General features: G+C 36.1%; 1 protein-coding gene across 2 annotated transcripts in view; it reads right to left on the bottom strand.

Annotated features, from left to right (window-relative positions):
* The window catches only part of runx3 (RUNX family transcription factor 3), an 82118-nt gene extending 80291 nt beyond the window's left edge, over positions 1 to 1827 (bottom strand). Inside the window, exon 1 of one of the 2 annotated variants that reach the window (XM_077731433.1) lies at positions 1734 to 1827. In XM_077731433.1, coding sequence (XP_077587559.1) covers positions 1734 to 1774 — 41 coding nt within the window. In that variant the 5' untranslated portion in view covers positions 1775 to 1827. The remainder of the gene's footprint in view (positions 1 to 1733) is intronic. The other variant, XM_077731432.1, reaches the window with a different exon arrangement.
* Positions 1828 to 22694: the final 20867 nt, after the last annotated feature.

Raw genomic sequence — 22694 nt, 5'->3', positions numbered from 1 at the left:
TTCTTGACACTTGTGCTCAGTTTCATGGTTGCATTTGTTCCTGTAGTGGATTTCTGTGCATTTATTGTCGGTTTCGTGGAATTAAATCTGAATTCTTTGTTGAAAATGATATGGCATTCTTTTTTTGCAGAAATTGCGGCCTTAAACGTCTATCGTTTAATCCTAAAATTATATATAAGTATGGGAACTGAATGCAGATGCAAAAGTATCAAATTTTTTGTATTGAAGGAGGTTTTTTTAAATGAAAAAATGATGATATGCTTGTGCATGAGTCTGGATTTTATACATATACATATAATTTAAATACATACCATACATGTACATATACACAAATTGCCCACCAAAAATGCGACTTATACTCCAGTACGAATTGTATATATATTTTTAACCTCTTTGTTGAGAATTTTTTGGCTAGTACAACTTACAAAATACTGAATGAATTTTATAATCCTGCATTTTTTTTGTTAATTAATTTAGAAGTAATTTAAAGTGATAAAACGAAAAACATAGCGTGTTCAAATACTCTAACCACAAAAAGTTTATCTCGACTTCATTGGAAGACTCTCATCGTTCCATTCACTTGAAAAAAAAGTATAACTCCTCCTACCGAGTAGGTTAGTTTCGAATAAAAAATCATTGTTTTTAAACGACACACACGGAAAATTATGATATTGAAATCAAGAGTGTATGCCGGGAAGGAGAGTCAGAAAGCAACACTAGAAGGGAGGCGGTCTACATTAGTGTTGAGGGGCCGAGTAGGTGAGGAAGGAAACCGCAATGGGGGGGTTTTGCAACCGAGGGGTTCTGTGTTTCGCTTTTAAAGAAAGAAAAAAAAAGCTGTCTCTCGGAAACCGTTAGACAGACTTGCTAACCCTCGCTTCCTCACCCCAAATCGCACTTCTTTGCATGACAATAGCAATGATGTATTGACATGTGAACTTTTTTTTCAATTTAGATGAAGTCAGGACTTAATTAAGACGTATTCAACGTCAATGGGACCACAATTCTCATCACTAGCTGCTTTAAAAAGTGGCGCAAAAAAGTCTGATGATGAAAAATAAGATACTAATCATAATTGAATACTGAAATTATGCCATTTAGTAATAAAAGAAATCACTGTCTTGCAGTTGCTCTACATATAATACTGTATAAGTACTTCAATACTATACTCAGTACACATATAATACCGTGTAAGTACTATACTCTGTACAGATATAATACTATATAAGTACTATACTCAGTATATATAATACTGTACAAGTACTATACAAAACTATACTCAGTATACATTTAATACTGTACAAGTACTATACAAAACTATACTCAGTATACATATAATACTGTATGAGTACTATACAAAACTATTCTCAGTATACATATAATACTGTATAAGTACTATACAAAACTATTCTCAGTATACATATAATACTGTATAAGTACTATACAAAACTATACTCAGTATAAATATAATACCATATAAGTACTATGCAAAACTATACTCAGTATACATATAATACTGTATTAGTACAATACAAAACTATACTCAGAAAACTATACTCAGTATACATATAATACCATATAAGTACTACACAAAACTATGCTCAGTATACATATAATACCGTATAAGTACTATACAAAACTTACCTGTTCACTTAGTTTAAAACACTGCACTCATCATATATTTTTGTGTTTTTTTAAAGGTCATAGAGTGATAATTGGAAGGTCAAACTTACAGAAACGGTGTCACGGCCCACTTCTTGTTGACCTTGGTCATGTGACAGAGGTAGTTTAGTCTTCTGGCCTCATATTTTTCCTTTTGTGAGGCGTCTTAAGCCGGGTATGGTTTCCGAGCCACAAGACCAACCGCAACGGTCCCTGTTAACAATAGCCCAAAGTTACAGCTGCTATCATCACATTTACATACAACAATTAAAACATTCCAGCGCTATATACAGCATATTGTTTTTTTCTTTTTAACCATATACTTATTGTTTGATAAATATTGAATTTTGCAACATTATGACTCGGTGGTAACGTTATTTTTGGCCACGTGGAGAGGAACATCTGCAAAACGCTCGGGTAATTATATCGGAGGATGTTGAGCTGAGTAAGAAGTATAAAGGAGTAAAATGAAGGGGTTTACAGGAGGAGGGCAATATGGAAGAGGGGGGTTAGAAAAAAAATGACGGCGAAATGACTGCCAGATTTCTATTTGTGAATCTTGAAAGGCTAGTGTCTCTGCTGCCTTCTGTTGCTGCTATTGCTGCTTCTGCTGCATATGGGATGTGGGATGAGAGTTCTGGCAAATCAAAGGCAGGCTGGATAAAGATCTCTGGAAGCTTATGCTAGTAAACAGGCCCATAAAAGCCACGGAGTGGGAGGAGCCTCGAAGAAAAAGTTGAACATCTGCCCAACGCCAATAAAGACGGAGGTCCTGCAGGGGCGTCATTTTTGCGCCCTAAAAATCATAACTTTAGGGAGAAAAGCCATGTTTCTATAATATAGAGTTTAAATTGATGCAATCAATTTTTGAAGCGAATAAAAATCTGCTATTATATAGAGGACATGTGTCAAAGTGGCGGCTTGGGGGCCAAATCTGGTCCGCCGGATCATTTTGTGTGGCCCGGAAAAGTAAATTATGAATGCCGACTTTCTGTTTTAGGATCAAATTAAAATGAAGAGTATAGATGTATATTAAATTTCCTGATTTTTCCCCTTTTAAATCACTAATTGTAATTTTTTAATCCATTTTTTCTGTTTTTAGTTCAAAAATCATTTAGTAAAATCTAAAAATATATTGAAAAAAAGCTAAAATAAACATTGTTTTAGATCTATAAAAAACTGAATATTCAGGGATTTTAATCCAGTTCTTTTAATTCATTTATTAAAAAAAAACAAATCTAAAAGTATTATATCTCAAGTCAACCTTTCCAAGTACTTTAATTTCAACCTAATAAATCTCTCATTAGTCAGAACAACCCGTGAGGTAAACAATTCTATCCTTATTTTTAAACCTGAGGATATTAGACGTATTGGCTTTGAGGCCCAAGTAAAGGTGTTGATGCCAAACTATTTTATGTGAAACCCAGTAGCATTCCATCCTGGACAAACCACCTACAGATTGCCCAAGGAAAGGAAAAGGGGGTTGCAGGAAAAAAAATGGCCGCCAGAGGAAGCTTCATGCTGTGTGGCTTTTGCGTGTTGTTATTTTACCTTTTGGCCAGTTCAAATCTTTCACACCGCGGAACTACGTACACCTCATATTAACACTATGTATTAAATAAGCACCATCAAATCCAAATAAACAAAAATAAGTCTAATATTTTGTATTTTTATTTGGGCAAGGCCACAGGGAAAAAAGTATCCGAGCTATTCTATGCTTAAGTCAATCAAATAATAAATTACGTTTGTCAAAAGTAAGGCTTGCGGGCCAGAAGTGGTCCACTAGGGCTTCCGATCCGGACCGCAAAAATGCATTTTTTTTTTTAGCTCATTCACATCAAAAGTTGATATTTTCTGGAAACTGGAAATGCTCTAAAATCATCAAAAATCAACGGATGGACATGAACCGGTCTGGAAATTCCTCTAAAAACCAAAATAAATTATCCAAAATTGACCAAAAAATTGCCCTAAAGTGACACAGAAGTGACATAAAATGACATCCCATTGACAACAGCAAATATCCAATCCACATTACCTGGCTATTAATGCTCATAAAACAAATTGACCCCAAATAAGTGAACTTTTTGAGCCAAAAAAACAGCCCACCTGAGATCTAATTGGCATGAACGCGGACCACCAACCAAAATGCTCCAAATTATTATACACACTGACCAAGTAAATACAGGAAGGCATAACATTTTGACCTTTTAAACCTTAAAAAAAACAAAAATAGTGCAAATAACGACAATAACTGGTGTTGTTTGCTTAACTTCAGAACGGCAGTGACCTGACTTTGTCCTTGTGAAGCTTTGAAAGCGTCAACAACAAAGAACGCTCTGTGAAAAGTGAGAAGAAGCACTGCCCTCCAGTGGTGTACACCTCTAGAAAAAGGGGGTTATACAACCACACTGCTTTTATTTTAGCTTTAAAACGCATTCCATCTTGTAGTCAAGAGCTCCTAGTATTTTGTACAAATTGTAGCTTGTGCATCTTAAAATGTACGAACTTAGGATTCTGAAAATCCCAAAATAATCAATAACGGACTTTGCATGCCTTGCATTTTTTTGTCTTCTAAGAATGTCCTGCACGTTCAAATTTACAAACATGTACGCAACAGGGATAACTTATCTCATTCAATTGCTTCCAAAGGACATATGACAGAATAACATGATAACATAACCAGGACAGCGTAATCTATTTTGAGTTTTCTTTTTTTGGCAGCTTCAATTAACTTAGGAAGCATACTTTGGATTTGTACAAAAAAAACTATTCAATTTTAGCAAGTGAGATTAAAAAAACATGTATCTAAAATTCATCATTGCAAACCATAACTAAAAAATAACTAAATACAAAAAATCTACACATTTTCACCACAAAAAACCCTTGTTTGACAATGTCCAAAAAATATACACATGTATACACATGTATACACTTGTATACACTTGTATACACTTGTATACACTTGTATACACTTGTATACACTTGTATACACTTGTATACACTTGTATACACTTGTATACACTTGTATACACTTGTATACACTTGTATACACTTGTATACACTTGTATACACTTGTATACACTTGTATACACTTGTATACACTTGTATACACTTGTATACACTTGTATACACTTGTATACACTTGTATACACTTGTATACACTTGTATACACTTGTATACACTTGTATACACTTGTATACACTTGTATACACTTGTATACACTTGTATACACTTGTATACACTTGTATACACTTGTATACACATGTACACACATGTACACACTTGTATACACTTGTATACACTTGTATACACATGTACACACATGTACACACATGTACACACATGTACACACATGTACACACATGTACACACATGTGTATACATGTATGCACATGTATACACATGTAAACACATGTATACACATGTACACACATATATACACATATATACACATACATATGTGTATATATGCAAACTTTGTCTACGCTTTCGTTTGAATGACCTTTTCCCCCCCAGTAGGCATCGTTAACTTTCCCCTGTGACAAATGAGGAGGTGTTACACGTCGGAAAGGTCACGCCGCTGCTCTTACGGCGGCGGCGGCACGCAGCTCGCCCCAAATTCAAAACATATGTTCTCATCGTCTGTAACCCCCGAAAAGGTGTTAACTCAGAGTTCACCACCTCATTTAAAGGCATCGGCGCTCCGTCCAACTGGATCACCAGCAGCCTACAAGCACTTACGCCAACGAGACAGTTTTTGTTATTAAAAGGGGAAACATTTTAGTTATTATATTTAGATTTTTTTTACTAATGGTAAAAGAACTGGATGAAAAAACCCTAAATATTCAGTTTGCTATAGATCTAAAACCGATTAAAAATGTTTTTTTTAACTAAAACCTGCCAAAAAGAAAGAAAAATACAATTTGGGATGCAAAAAAATTGCAAATATTGATTTAAAACCAGGAAATTTGCCTTATTCATTTCTCCATTTGAATTTAATCACACAAACATCAAGTCGCCACTCATAATTTACTTTCTCAGGCCACAAAAAAATGATCCAGCGGTCCAAATTTAACCCCCGGGTCTCCACTTTAACACCTGTACCCTAAACAATCAAACACAATCTCACAACCATCATAAAAAAAACTATATATTCCTCCTTAGTATAAGTCACATTCCCAACTATACCATGAACAAAAACTACCACTACAGTTACAATTCAGCCAAAATGGCTACCCTCACCAAAGTTATCTGGACGTTAGACGCCACTTTTCTTTTCACCGGCCTGATGGATGACGACAGGAAGTTCGTAAAAGACAATCTACCCCGCCCAAACTCTACATTTTCTTGTGCAGGGAGTGCTGAGTGCACGTAAGTGCTCCTCCAACCACAACTAAGTATGTTCTCTGGACCTGACGACTCATACTGTGGTGGGCAGTATGGCTATAATGATTGGTTCGGAGTACAGAATACTTTGCGTGTTTGTCTTTTTATGCGAGTGTGTGTGTTTGTGCCCGAGTGTGGACAAAGTGGTGCGCAACATAGGTTACCCACATGGCTTCCACAACATGTAAGCCGGATCTTCTGGCCCTAAAAGTGGTGTGTTTGGGGTGCCTCCCTTCCATTCCCAAGATGCCACTTTAAAGCTTTATTGAATAACTGGACTATCCTAATTAATGGAATATGAACTCAAAACCACTGATGGGAAAAATATTGAAAGAGGTTTTAGGACTGATTCGACGCCATGTTTTTGATTAAAATGGATTGGAGGCTTAGTGATGTCAATGGGAGTCATGAAAAAAAAAAAATATTTATCATTTGTATTCAAATAAATTGGATAAATTGTATTTTAGGTGTAAGTAAAGCACTCATTTGTTGGACAGATTATTGTAATATTATAGTGTTTCTGTATTTATTAAAAAACAAATATGTTACATGAGTATTGTTATAGTCTTTGTGGAGGACATTTTTTTTTAAATTGTCACGTAAAATTGCCAAAAAATATATTTTTTAATGTAGAATAAGTTGTATATCAACCTATGTTTCGCTAATTATGATAGAAGTATATAAATATTATACTGTTTCTGCATTTATTTAAAGAAATATTTCACAAAAATATTTGTAGAGTCTTTGTGGAAGACCTTTTTTTTAATTATTACATGAAAGCGCCCTAAAAAAATTCTATTTACAATCTGGTGTATTATAAACTATTATTATAGCGGCATATAAACATTATGGTTTTGTCAAAAAGTCTATGTAGCTCCAGTTTTTTTACCTAGTTCTACAATGTCTTCTGTGTCTGTATTGCTTCTGCAAAAAAGGAAATTTCCCAAATACGGGATAAAATTAACTTCTAATCTAATCTAAAAATGGCAAGACACCTAAAGTATCTTTAATATCAACAAAAGTTTACTAATAACCATTAATCAGTGAGCAATTTATGATCACTTGAATAAAATAACGGCCATGTGAAAACCCCAATTTGGAGATAAGTCACCTTCAAATACTGATTTTGTTGCGGTAATCCAAAAGCCAAAGTCCTTAAGGAGCTTTTAAAGCACATTCCTCAGGTATTGGCTAGAATCTTCTCAACACAGCATCTGGTGATTAAAGTTACAAGTATTTACTAGCTTAAACGTACATGTATTTTGATCTGCGGTACAAGGTGGCCTTCCCTGTGAATAGAGGACCATTTCATATGGTCAACCACTTTGATTCGTTCCACTGAATGCTTCTTTTCAGCCGACATAGTTACTTTGAAACAGTGAAGGAGAGGCATATAAAAGCAGCTCTTCAAGTCTTAGAAAATATTTTGGGAAACCAAAATAGACTGCTTCTAATGAGAGAGCGAGACAGACAGGGTCAGAGAGGGAGGCAGCTATTATGGATGGATGGGCGAAGAGCTATTTAATATCACTTTTTAAAAATGTACTGTGAGTTTTGCACATCAGGTGTCAAATATATGGCCCGTGGGTCGCTAAAGGGTTTGATGCAATATTAAAAAGAACAGATATTCACCTGAAAATGCCCAAAATCCAGAAGAAAGCAACCATTGCAGTCGGGAATTCCACCAAAATCAATAGGAAATGTTGCCAGGTTTATATAAAGTGATCTGAAATGACAAGAAAGTGACACAAAATTAACTAACAATAATATATTCATTTAAACTAGCCGTGTATCTAAACGTCAATGGGTGACACAGTAAAGCACAGGTGTCAAAGTGGTGGTCCAGGGGCAAAATCTGGTCCGCCACATCATTTTGTGTGGCCCGGGAAAGTAAATCATGAGTGCTGACTTTCTGTTTTAGGATTAAATTAAGTATAGATGTATATTAAATTTCCTGATTTTCTCCCTTTTAAATCAATAATTGTAACTTTTTAATCATTTTATGTGTTTTCAGTTAAAAAATCATTTTGTAAAACCTAAAAATATATTTAAAAAAAACTAAAATAAACATTCTTATAGATCTATAAAAAACTGAATATTCAGGGCTTTTAATCCAGTTCTTTTAATCCATTTATATTAAAAAAAAATCAAAACATTATATCTAAAATGATCCACCTCACCTGAAATTGAGTTGACCCTTGCAGTAAATTAACTTTTTGACAAAAAAAAAACCTCAAAATGAACTACCCCAGCCCACACAAGACCTACTTTACCCGGCAACCCAACATTTTAACCCTCCATACCTATAAGGACCTGAGAGATTTAAACTTATTCGGCCCTCTGCCTTCCTTTATGACTATTTGCTTCCAGAGAGGACTTTTGATTGCCTCTAAAAGTTTCCTCCAGTCTCAAACCAGCATAAACCAGGTACTCCTGTTGAAATCGCCTCTATTAACGAACGAGCGACGCCCCCTGGTCTACTCGCCCGTCCCTGTCAAAATATTTGCACGCTACGCGGATGTGTACGCTGGCGGCTTTGAAAGGGAGATACTTATGTACCCGCCATGTGTGGGCACCGCCTGGCGACCACACAAGCACAGCCATCTCACCTAGGCAGGATGAGTTCCTGTCTATCCCTATGTATACACCCACCTACCTGCAGCAGAATCAGACCACCCAAGCAAACCAAGACCCATGTGAAGGCTACTTTATGCCGCCAGACGGCCCAGGCTGACCACAGTGGCGCCCCTCTGACACCCATTCGCGGCTAACGCTACATACAAGACGTCCATTGCGTGTCGGAGGATCGAGCTTGATAAATATGTCGGGGTTGTGACTCTTCGCTTTATATTCTGGTGACCACAGGCATGGTTAACTGGGTTCGTTTGGTTTAATTACTGCTTAACATCAGTTTGTTTCATATTTTGTACCTGGTAAAGCTCAGCTAAACTTGTGAGGGTTGAGTTGATAAACCGAAGTGATGATTTCATAGCTTTTTTGCATTGGAAGATGCTGGATGATATTTAAGGGAATTTGTGTTTTGATAGAAAATGAATGAGTATTTTTCTGGGTGGTTTTGTGGCTAAGATACTCGGTATCAGGATTTGAGACGGCTATTTTGGGAGTATCGGATTTGGTCATAAGATCCTGGATCTCGGATCTGATACAGTAGTATATAATATTGGTATAAATTTAATAGAATAGTGAGTGTTTTTAAAGTTTTTTTTCAATTATCTCGGCCATGTTTGCTCTACATTAACCGCGATATTCGAGGGATTACTTTAACCTGTTTTCAGAGACTGTTTTTAGAGAGTTATGGCATCAAACTGAACCGACAAATCTGCAAAAACATGAGTCATTTTTACAGGAGGCTTTGCCATGCCACGCCTCACCTCGTTTCCCATGGCAGCTGTTTTACCTTTGATAAACGACTTTGGATGTTCTCAGCTATCTTGCCTGTGATCAAACATTTATTCCGGCACGCTCAATGGAGTCATGCCAGCGAGGTAACGCCTGTGGTCTACAAAAAAGTATCAAATACCCCCCAAAAAAACGAAATCCACATTTCTACACAACAGAAACATGAGTAAATCCTTCATTTCCTTCTATTTTTATGTAGCCTATCCTATTACGTGTTAGTTGGACCGAAATGCATAGAAGCAGTCCAGTACTTGGAAGCAGTACTCCAACAAAACTTTAATTACTTAATGCAGTAGTCTTTAGAAAATAACAAGGACTTAGGAATCAAATCCTAAAACCAAACATGGTGAAAACCAGGTAAACACAGTCTTCCAAAATCCCAAAATGGCTAACAATCACACGGGTTTAAATACACAGACAAAGGTTGATAACAAGTTACACACAGCTGGCTACAAGAAGAAGGGAAGCCTGGAGGGACATAAGAGGCAAAACGCAAACCAACCAACCAAAACCTTAACATACACCAAGTTATGTACTCTACTAAGCGCTATTTTTACAAAAAAAAGCAGTCAATTTTCTGCAAAAACCTAAAAAAAAGTGACAAGATGGAGGCAAAGAAACACTATGAAGGATGAGATCCAAAAAGAATTTGGTCATCCCACAAATATGATGAAATCAGTTCCATTCATTCAATGACTGCTTCATTTAATGCAACCCTTCTCCTCGCTTGTTCCCGATTGGCCGATCGAGATGTGTGGCCGGTGAGCTTCCCCTCCAGAGGGGATCTAAAGGGATAGCTCTCTATCCTTCTTGTTACAAATAACTTCCTCTGACATGTTTGGGCATGCTGACAATGTTTTGACTGAAAACAGCTTTCGGGCTTGGACGGAATACAAGCTTTCAACCCCAAGGGTGGGCTACTGCTTCAACTGCTGCTTTATCCCCCCCCCAAAAAAGTAGAAGGCCCAGAGTTCAACCGTGAAAGCCCAGGAACGAATATGATGTAACGTTGGAGGTAGAGGACGGAGACGCGTCACTTTGTTGACATGTTTTTTTGTTCTGATCTGCTGCCACCGAATCAGCGTCTGTGGTCTTCGAACGGTTCCAGTTGTTGCTTGTGATCTGTGTTGTGGTTACAAAACAGACTCGGATCCAGGTCGGAAATCATTGAGCCCAACACGCACTTGGGCTTTGCGCTGTCTGCTAATTCTTTGATGGGGAGTCGTCGTAAGGCTTAGATGTTTGTGTGGGTGGCTTTTCTATTCAAAGAAGTGCTTAGATTGGCTTAGAAAAACCGCAACAATGGGCAAGACAGGTTGGGGCTAAGGGGTGGGACAGTACTATATCGAAACGGTGATATATTGAGATACTTTGTCAGGTTATCGATATACTCTGGCTAAGAAGATGGTATTTAAAAAGGTGTTGGTCTTATTGTCAAGATTGCAACTGGTTCTACTTTTGAAAAATATGGACAAAAAATCTACTGATTCTCTGATTAAATCATGCTTGTAGTTTTGCGAGAAAAAAAAATATAGTATGCACAATACACTAAAAATACAAGATGTATTTCAGGTCCAGCTTTTTTCCACCTATATAATTATGACCCTTAATTAAATTATTTTTATGGATGTTTTCCATGTGATCAACAATTTTAATAAAAACTGAAATAATGTATTTGCTAGATCTCCAAACTGAGTCATGACCTAAAGAAAAATGGGTTCCATGTTTGATGTCTGGCTAATTGTCAAGATTGCAACTGGTTCTACTTTTGAAAAATATGGATTTCCAAATTCTTTGGCATAGGAATTTAATCATTCTTGTAGTTTTGGGAAAAAAAATTATAGTATGCACAATACACTAAAAACATTTATTTTACCTCCATCTATTTTCCACCTATATAATTATGACTCTTAATCAACAATTTTATGGACGCTTTACATGACCAACAATTTTAATAAAACTGAAATAATGTTACTGACTTTTTTAGGTATTTGCTAGATCTCAAAACTAGGTTGTGACCTTAAAAAAATGTTTTTTGTAGATGATATCTGGCTGATAGGGGCAGTTCCTTCAATACCAGATCTTCCATCTATTTTAACATTTACCCTCTTTTTTTTGAGGCGGTCTTTAGGGGGCAAGTCTTCCCGATCGGGCAATCGGAACACTGGAAAGCTCCCCTCAAGTGCCTAATCAGAGGAGATGGTGAAATCAATGAGCTGGATGAATCCTAACAGGAATTTGAAATGAACACCAGGCGCGAAAATCAATGCACGTCTCAGCCCGTTGGTGCTCGTACGTACTTTTCTAGCGTGTTGAAGCTGTTGTTCGACCTTGCTGCTTAGATTGGACCTCTATTGAGAATGACTGGGAAAAAAAATATGCATAAAAAATGTATTCATTGGAGGTCTAAAGTCAATCAATGGGAAATATTTCCAAAGCTAGTTAAGTTGGATTAAAGGGGGGGATTGCTACTGTTTCGACATCATTTGTGACGCAAAATACTTTTGACAACAAACGGCCACGTGTTTCTCGAATAAAGGAATTACAAATCGTGCATTTACAGCCAAATTCTTAGACAGCAAAAGAGTGAGCAAAATTTGGCAACTTCCAAGACTTTCAAGGTAATCGTGTATGCTTCAAGTACTCTTAATTCACCGTCATTACTGGACTATAAATGAACCCTACTGCCGATAGCCTGTTATGTTGTGTTTTTTTATCTTTAGTTATTCAAAATACTGTTAATATGTTACATTAACCTGTGGTTATTTTTGTATGTTCTTTCATAGTTTACAATTATTGCTTGGTTTCAGATTGATCCAAAAATTGGGCTCCAAAAATGCAATTTGATATTTTTTTAGATTAGATTAGATTAAATTAGAAAACTATTCATCCCGTATTCAAGAAATTTCATTGTCACAGTTGGGTGAGAATACAGACACAGAAAAAGATATTTTAGACATAATTATGTAATAAATAAGTACATAAAAAGATAAATATATAAATCTAAATATATATATATAAACAAATCAGTAAATATATATTTATAGAGATAAATAAAGTTTACTGTATTTACACGACTATAAGGCGCACCGCATTATAAGGCGCACCCTCAATGACTGACACATTTTAATTTTTTTCCATATATAAACAACACTGGATTATAAGGCACTCTGTCTATTTTGGAGAAAATTTAAGACTTTTAAGTACGCCTTATAGTCGTGAAAATACGGTAGTTTGTTATTCGGTTCTGGTGTCCGTTTAAACCAGTGATATGGGATCCTTTCTTTCAGGATGTGAGATGACAAAATAGCTTTCCCAGAATCTGTCAGACTTGAGCAAGAACAACGCTTAATCCATCAGCCAATGGATCGGTGAGCTTTTCCTTTGAGCGCTTCTGAGAGCAGTGGGGGCTCAAATTGATGTTCCGACGCCGGTCATTTGGCTGACGTGTCGCAAAACACTCATTCATTCATCCATGCAGTTTGCCTCTCTCCATTTCCTCTGAATCATTTGTCTTTATTTGTCATTTTATCCTTTTCTCTCAAACACTTTTTTTCCCGGAGTTCTAATGAAGAGTTTTTAAAAATGATGACATGCTCCAAAAGGTCAGAGCTTGCAAATGAAAGACATATTTCCGAGGTGACGCGGGACAAAGACTCCGTTCAAGACTCCAAGCGGCGTCGAGTTAGACAATCTGAGTATTTTAACTGACTTGAGTCCGATTATAAACAGGCCACTTTACATGGAATGTGATGTTTTTAAATCGGATTTCATAATAATGTGGTTTTAAAAGGTCACATGTCTTCTTTAGGGACTCAGAATGTGAAGATGGTGCTAAATTTTGCTCAAAAACAGGTGAAATGGAGGGATGTGAGTTGGTGGTGTCCAATGGGGGCGCTATAGAAGGATTTGATGGGATTTAACAATTCAAAAAAGACAGTAGACGTCCAATCATAGCCATTTTTTCTCATGAAATACCTAAGAATGGACAATGGTTGTCCCCTATGCCAGAAAAAAATACTCCCTTAATAATAAATAAGGTGGACGGGATAATTATATATTTTAAAAAGGTTATAAACTGAAGAACAATGGGATCTAACTAATACCCAAAATGTCCGACTATGTCAAGCTTCCATAAATCCTGAGTTGTACATCACTAATTCCATTGAGATATAATACAATATTGTTTTTTTTAGACACGAAAAGATATCTATTATTATGAAAAAGTCTGTTATGATTTGATATCGATCACTCTCAAGGGCCTTAGATTGATTTAATGCAATATTATGTATCTGTTCACATTTAACACAATAAAGCTGCCTGGGTACAGAATGCAAGGTTGGATTGTGAGCCGCAATTTAACCAGAGTTTGACAAAAACTACTGAACAGTGTCTTAGTGGATTTTAACTTTGGCACCTTTCTTATCCTTCCCTGCCACTCGTATGTATATCTCCAAACAGGAAGGAAACTGGTGTTGAGAAAGAGTCGACCGTTTATCTCCCGATCGTATTTCGTCAACGTTGTTGGAAAAACAGAAGTAACGACTTAAGCTGCTCTAAAACTTGGCTTGTAGTTGACATTTAGTTTTTATTCAAACCAATTTTTTTTGCAATGGGCAATTTGAGCGACCGCCCAGGGTGCAATCTGTTTGGGGGTGCATGAGCAGATCCACCTAAAAAAAATTCAATTGTATTGCCAGTTATTTTCGATGTTTATTACCCAAAATTAGCAAAATTGCGTTGTTTTTTATTTGAATTTGCTCTATTATTACATTACATTACATTGGTCGTTTTTTGGCACATTTTTAGAGTCGAAATTATATTATTGCTAAAAATCATATTGTATTAAAGTAAAACTGTTTGTATTTAAGTATTTAAGCATGCATTTGTGGAGGTTGGGGTGTATTTTGGTGTTGGGGGCACCAAAATAGCAAAAACCGCATCTAATCTGGACTCTTTTGATCAAGTCTCTATATTTTGCAGGGCGCTAGAGTATAAGAGAAATATATTTTGTGTCACTCTCAGCTTCTTAAGGTGTTTACACCAACTGAGTATTGAATCTGGTAGTCATTTCCGTAGAACTTTGGGTAAAGACCGTGAATGGGCCAGCTCCTATTAAAACATATTTTTTCAATTATATGATAATTAAACTAATTAGAAGTTGTTTATGGCCCGGCGCACGGGCGCTGCCCACTTGGAGCAAAGGCTCGACAATGTGGATCTTGTTTGGTCGATGTTTGAAGCGGTTCGACTGTTTGGAGTGTCCTGTAAACTCTCTAGACTTTTTTAAATGCTTGCTTTTGAAGCTCTTTGCTTTGACTCCCGCTTTGACTCCCACTTTGACTCCCGCTTTGACTCCCAGTCTGAACTGGGCGATCCGGGAAGCCCAAGGGGGACATTATCCAATTAAACACAAAAACACGCTTTCACTTTAGTTTTTTAAATTGGCATTTTGTCAACTGTAAAGCCTCCACCGAGCCTGAAAAATAAACTGTATTTCTGTTTTTCCATCAACTAGTTACTCTTCAATAAATCCAGTTATTTGGATAAATAGAGTGTGCGCATTAGATAATGATTTTGGTTGGATTATTCAAATTGGACAACGTATATGCTTACTAATATACCTGTAAATCTGTCGAATATGCCAATTTCAACGACTAAAAAACATTATTTCCCCCCATATGAAGCCCCTTATTAAATTAATAATTTTCTTTGGTGTACACAAGGTCATATCAGTAAAAAAATATATAATTTTGGGGGGCATGTTGCTTTTTTAAAGCTACAAATGTAATAAAAAGGCTCAAAAATTAATCCCACTATAGGCAAAGTGACTAATTTGGTTCATACAAAAACATAAATATGTAAGCATGAAAATCATTTATGAATCAACGCAAAGTTAATCCAAATTTAATTGAATCTATAAGTATAAAAAAGGTATAAACACAGAAACTATAATCGCAACTCACTCTAAAGTTGATTTCTTTTCCTCTCATTAATGCATGAAATGGAAAAAGCCAATCAAAAAAGTTCTTCTAGTACTTTATATTACCACACTGTGTACTTAACATTGTGAAAAAGGGGAGTTATAATCCAATTTTGGGTGGCATGTAAGTTACAAGTTTAGGGTGTAATGAGATTTTTTTTTTCTCCTCTCTCTCTCATGCCATCTCCCAGACTTGTCCACGAAAAGAGACAAACGAGACAGTGTTTACGAGTACATTCCTGGTCAACATTTCAAGGAAGACTTTCACAAACCACTGGTAAAACTGTTGCTCTCCAGTTAATGGTTCTCTGTTCACACATGAGACCAAAGAGAACAAACAAAAGCACTTATGTTGAACACATAGGAAAGAGAATATTTGATTAATCCTAAACAAGCCCCATATCTATCGTAAATACCTATATTACTGTAAGTGTCATTAATACGAGCGAGAGGAAGACTTTACGTCTGATAAACAGCAAACGGCTTTCCGTCCCCCCCGCCCCCAACTAAAATCGTTTAATGGCCAGATTGAATCAGTAAAATTCAATTGTTGCATCCGGAAGCGTCTCGGCCCTGAAGAAACACGACTTTGAGTCAGCGTGGTAGAGTTTTTCTTGTTTTGTTGCATCAGTGCTGCTGCACATGGACGACATGAAGTTCTATTTTTACCCGGCGACAATAAATGCCTCATTCAGCCCCTTGCGTATATCGGCCCCCTTGGCCACCCGCCTCAAAACCTCAACTAGAATATATCTGCATCTGTGTGAACAGCACCGCAGGAAGGCTTGCAGGCTGTTTACACGGAAATGCGCACTGATACATATTTGCATACACGCATACATACATATGTAGAAATGTGTAAATATATGTGTGTATATATATGTATATATGTGTTTATATATGTGTATATATATATATATATGTGTGTGTGTATATGTATATTTATGTATATATATATATATATATATATATATATATATATATATATATATATATATATATATATATATATATATATATATATATATATATATATATATATATATATATATATATATATATATATATATATGTGTGTGTGTGTGTGTGTGTGTGTGTATATATATGTATGTATATATATGCATGTATATGTATGTAGATGTATGTATATGTATGTATATATCTGTATATGTATATTTATGTATATATGTATATATATGTAAGTATAAATCTATAGAGGTGTGTATATGTATATTTATGTATATATGTGTGTATATGTATATTTATGTGTATATGTGTATATGTATATTTATGTATATATGTGTATATGTATATGTATGTATAAATCTATAGAGGTGTGTATATGTATATGACCATAAAAAAACTGTCAAATATAAAGCTTGTACTGTTGTAGTACTGTTCCTAACATTACCACCAACACAAATATCTCACTAACTTGTAACTATTTCACAAAGTGAAGGACATTAAAAAAAATTTAAAAAAACATCAATGCTCGCATAGGATCTTGATGAAAATGCAATATATTATGAAAAGACACACTTTCCCCTGCACGCACATACAAACATGGTAAGATTTGGTCCAGGCCTGCACAACCTATTGACAAGTTTTGAGGAATTTAGGAATGGAATGTGCAAGAAAATTTGCCCGCCAAACACGGACAGACGGACGAAGCAGCCGCCCAAAAAGTCTTAGCTTGGCCTCACACTTCTTCAGGAGTGGAATGCCGACAAATAACTCTCCTTTTAAAAAACAACTTGGCTTCAATTAAACAAATCAAAACTCCACCAGCATTCAGAAATGATATATGAGAACATTTGACAAGATAATGGCTGTCTCATATTGATGATCCCCTTTCATATTTAATGAATTACTCTTTCATAACCACCCACCATGCAAAATCTTGAACCAGGACCAGAAGTTTTTGTCCCCAGGCCGTCTTAACTTGGCATTAACTTCATTTTTTTATGATTATTCATCTCAGCTGCTTTAACTTTTCCACAGACTCCCATCAAATCAAAGTTTGCCTGGCGGATTGTTTGAGATATTTCAGTGTTGTGTCACAGTTGACGTTCCCTCAAGCTTTTGAGAACTAATGAATGAATGAACGGAGGGGGTGCTTGAGTGGGGCTGTTTCTGTATTTTTAGTCATGTGCGTCTGTGGTTTATCAAGCCCAGCCCGTCTAAAGGAAGATTTTTTTAAGAGTCGGGCCACACAGAATTGCTGACAGGGGTTGCTTTCATTTTGGGAAGAAATTAGATTATATGAAGCAACAAGGTCAAAATGAACTACGAACGCTTGCTTCTGTCTGGTGGATTGAATTCGAGAGCAGCTTCTAGACAGTCTTAACAATTAAATATATCTAACCATTGTATAATATTACTGTTTTCAAGTTTTGGTATGTAAAAAAGAAGCCACGGATTTTATTCAAAAATTGCATTACTTTTAAAATTGGATCAAATACATGAATAAATTTATGCACAGACTTTTAAAACAATACATAGTGAAAAATAATATGACATATAATATATTTAGATGTATGAACAAATACATATAGATGAAGATTACACTAAAAGACCAAACTAAGGAAGAAAAGGGCAATTTTTTGAGTATTTCAGATAAAATAGAAGGTCCAAATATAGGATTACTATATTTTTGTACTTAACTAGCTTACAAATATTAGTTTTTTTTGCACATTTAACTTTTAACCATTTCATCTCTCATGTACTCATCAAAATACTTATTTTAAACCATCATGCCTAACATTTTTCCCACTTTAACTACCAACACATTCAAATTTGCACCTTAACCAACCCCCTATAAAACTACCGTATTTTCCCAACTATAAGGCGCACTTAAAAGTCTTACATTTTCTCCAAAATAGACAGTGTGCCTTATAATCCAGTGTGCTTTATATATGGAAAAATATTAAAACACATCATTCATTGAGGGTGCACTTTATAGTTGTAAAAATACTCATACATTTGCCTCTAATTTGCTGTTGCTGCATTTTCTCTTTATTAATAGCATTAAAGATTACAGCAGTCTTATTTATCCACCTGATCTGCTTCTATTTCACTGCTCTTCACAGATTGTGCCAATTTGCATGACCCATGTAATGTGGATACAGCTCCCCGGCTATGATTCCCCACATGAATATTTAATTAGCATCAAAGTGTGTTTTCAAAGTATAGGATAACACCACCATCTCTCCCTCCAGTCACAATAGAACTGATCGGGGATCTGTTGAAGAGCGCGATGTGGTTCCAAAGAGACGACATCCCGGTCATTTTATCCCGCCCCGACACCTGTAGCGCCTCTGGCGAGCAGTAAATCACGTGACTGTTTCCTCGGCGAGAAATCCTAATCCGTGAGAGTAAAGAAGTCTCCCCGGCTCGAGAAACCCGAGGCTACGACATTAAGAATTCAAAATGCCAGAAAGCGGTCCCCCCGCTCCTTTTGTTTTGTCATCACTGCTCCATTAGTGTCATTTTATTCCGCACCTCCGCCCCTTCGCCATGTTTGAGTCAATATCGGGAACACCGGACGGTTTCTTCATAAATGGTCACAATATACCCGCTTCACGCCTGTGGACTCGACAAAGGTCGCGGAGAAACGATCCAGCGAGAAAAGTACATCATCCTATCGCATACCTGTCAATCTGGGCCAATTATTATTAATGATTTCAATTCCCCTTATTAAGCAATTAAAAAATAAATGTATAAATACAACATGGCATGTATTTACTTACATAAGACGCACTTAAAAGTCTAGAAATTATCTCCAAAGTGCCCAATCAGTATGCACTAAATTCAAGATTCTGTATGACGTTGACAGTTTGACTGTCTGGTACATTGCTTGCTGACATGCTATATTTATATATTAAAAAACTGAATATCATGCTTATAGCTTAACAATATTAGCAGGCAATGATGAGATTTTTTGTTTGTTTGCTACAAGTGACCAAGACGATCCAGATTAGAGCCGAAATGGGTAAAACGAGATCAGTTTTACAAAGAAAACATACTTTAAAAGTTGTTATACTGGGCGGAGCTAATGTAGTTTAAAAGGATGACTATTTAGGATCATTTTTAAGCCTTTTTTGTGATTTTTGTGAAATGGATTTGTGTCATAAATATGCTTTAAACTATCAAAAATGAAGGAATGAATGAATACTGCATATGATGATGGATTTACAGCAAAATTGGTTATTCCAATCTGGCAACCCTGACCAATACCCAAAATACTCCCCCTAAAAAAATCAAACAGGCTTTTATTTTCAATAAAAATAGAATTAAAAATTCATAAAAATAAAGGCAATTCATTCCATGACATGCGCAAAAAAACAAACAATCTGACCTACAAATTTAGATCTGGCAAACTAATGCAACCAATGTGCTTTATAAAAGAACACTCCGTTCACTGGAGTAATCAGAAACAACAAACTGTTTGTCAAGCGCGTACATTTCCTAGAAAAAAATGCTAAAAAATATCACAGATGCATAATAAAAAGTGTGTACCATCAGGAAAATAGGATTATAATTACATTACAGAGCAACAAATGAATTAATCCTTTACTTTCCAGGTTACCTCATCCTTGAAAGTCTGTTTATATATCGGCGGTCATTCAAAAAGTTTCCTGGAAGTGACCATAATTACATGCTCTAATAAAAATACATCAAGATTTCCAGTTTACATATACTGGAGGTTAAAATGTAGCTCTGTCTGTATTCAACTGGACGTGAAATAAACATTTTACAGTGTTTTAAAGTCTTTTAATAAGACTAAACATGGCTTTAACCCACACTAATAACCTGGAACTGATATTTTTAGTTGTATTTTATTCCAATCTTTCATTTTCCTTGCATTTATCCCTTCAAATGTCTCAATTCCCTCAATGCAACGTTAAATAAGAATCAATCCTTCTTTGAATCTTTGTTCTGCATCAATAAATACAACAAAACAGCATTAGCAATAAATTCAACTCTACGCAAGACCGTGCTGTAATCTGATAGAATTAGTATCTATGTTTTTTAAAGGTTTGGCCATTTAGGTGAAATTCTAAGCCGGACAGGGAGTAATTTGGACAGAGAGAAAATTGATTTGGACCATCAGCACTTTCTCATTTTCAAACAGCGCCTGTGGCTAAATGAGTTAGCTTTTTTAAACACATTACACAGGTAGCTTCTTCTTTCCTCCCCAATGATTATGTGTCCACCTTGAGAAATTGATATTTCTTGCAAAGAAGAAAATTATCATATTCTATGACTCCAATGAAAAATTAAGGATGGAGAGTCAAGACCAAGTGAAAGACAGCAATTTAGAACTGTTTTCTAGTTTTTTTCCAATGGCTGGGGTGCGCCTATCAAATGTCCTGAGCTTTATGGAAATGGTGGTGCTGTCAAGTTTCATTAACCAAATTATTAAAATGGTTTATCACTGTGACCTTACTATATACACTGAATTTTTTTAACACTCTACATGATCTTTTCTTAAACATCTAAAAGCCTTACTATACATGATCATTTTTTTTAAACATGTTAAAGACTTACTATATATTGTCTGTTTTTTTTTGTAAATAATTGGGCAATGACAATACTAACTAAACCATGTTGGAGAACTGAAATACTTTAAAATGTTCAATTCCTAAAGCCATCCACTATACATATTTTAGTATACCAAATTGTTTTTAAGGCAAAAAAATACTACCCATGCTCATTTGTAAAGGCAAAAAAAGTCTTACTATACATGATAGTTTTTATTTAAGGCAAATAAAAGCCTTACTATACATGGTCAATTTTTTTGGGCAAAAAAAGGCCTTACTATACATGGTTATCATTTCAAGACAAATAAACGACAAGTTCTCCACTGAATTAATTTAAACCCCAAAACAGATTGGACATCTAGCTATATCAATAGCCCTGAAAGAATAGCACTCTATGCATTCTATTATATGTTCTATGTTCTCCTTTCCCTTACTTTACAGAGAAGCTGCTAATTGGCCAAAACTGAAGAACTGGAAGCCCTTAACTGGACGGGTTTGGGGGAACCTGATAGCGACCCCTGTCTTAAAGAGGCCCTTCACCCGTCCAGTACCTCCACTAACATGAATCCATGTTCTATTCATCCCGACACGTTTGCTCACAGATACTTTGGATGGACAATCGCTCTCACTTTGCCTCATCCCTTTCCCAGATCCTCTCCTGGGTTTTTGTGGGCGCCGTGCCCTCATGAGTGGCCGGGCGATACGAGGCATTTACTGTAGGGCCGGTCGGTCGGTCGGTCGGCACGCCGACAACACCGACAACGGGCTAATGAGAGTGAGACAAAGCCACAGGCCACAGATATCCAGTAAACAGCAGACCGCAAGATGCAAGCTCTCTCTTCCATTTCAACATGCAGGTATTGAACACTACCTTTTCTTTCTTAGTGCTTTCACTTACTTGCAGAATTGAGTACTATGGGCAGATATTCAATGTTGTCTACTTGTCTTTTTTACAATAACAATGAGACCCCCCAATTGGTCCGTTTTTGCACTCAATTCAATAATTCCAGCCACATTCTTGTATCAGTTGACCTGATATTATTAAGACTTAATAAAATAAATTTTGGCACACATAGGAATCTTAAATTCAACCTACATACACTTGCATTACTCAATATGAACGCTAGATTGAGCTGTTTACTCGGACGGTGCCAGAAGAATTTCAGTATAGTGGTACCTATACTTACGAAATATTTAGGTCAGAAAAATACTACGTTTGTACCTTTAATAAATCATTTTCTTATCTATTTTCTCCATTTTCTTTCTTTCTCACACATTCCCTCATTCATAAAATTGTTAGGTTTTTTTTAATAGGCAAAATGTAACATTTCTATTCGAATTTTAACAAGTCAACCTACTAAGTGGTCTGTACCCCAACTATACTCTTCAAATTCTCCCCACAAAGAATTCCAGCTCAAGTCAAAGCTTGGAACAATATTTGATTATTGAGTCGGGCATTAGGAATAATCCATCTCTGGTTTGTCTAAAATACTCTGCGGCCATATGCTTCCATTTACTTGAGCTCTCAGTCCTGAGCGGGGGTTAAGTGAAACTACCTGCCGCTCCGTGTCGGGCGATTATTTGCTTTTGTCCGCAGCACTGCCGGATCATAAAACACTTTCACCGCGCACACTTTCAAAGTCCCTCTGGTTCATTATCCTTCCGTCTTTAAAGGCCCTTTTTTGCGACTCCAGCAATGG

The sequence above is a fragment of the Stigmatopora nigra genome, chromosome 13 (assembly GCF_051989575.1).
Source record: "Stigmatopora nigra isolate UIUO_SnigA chromosome 13, RoL_Snig_1.1, whole genome shotgun sequence".
NCBI classification, from domain to species: Eukaryota; Metazoa; Chordata; class Actinopteri; order Syngnathiformes; family Syngnathidae; genus Stigmatopora; species Stigmatopora nigra.
This window is presented reverse-complemented; position numbering and strand designations above follow the sequence as displayed.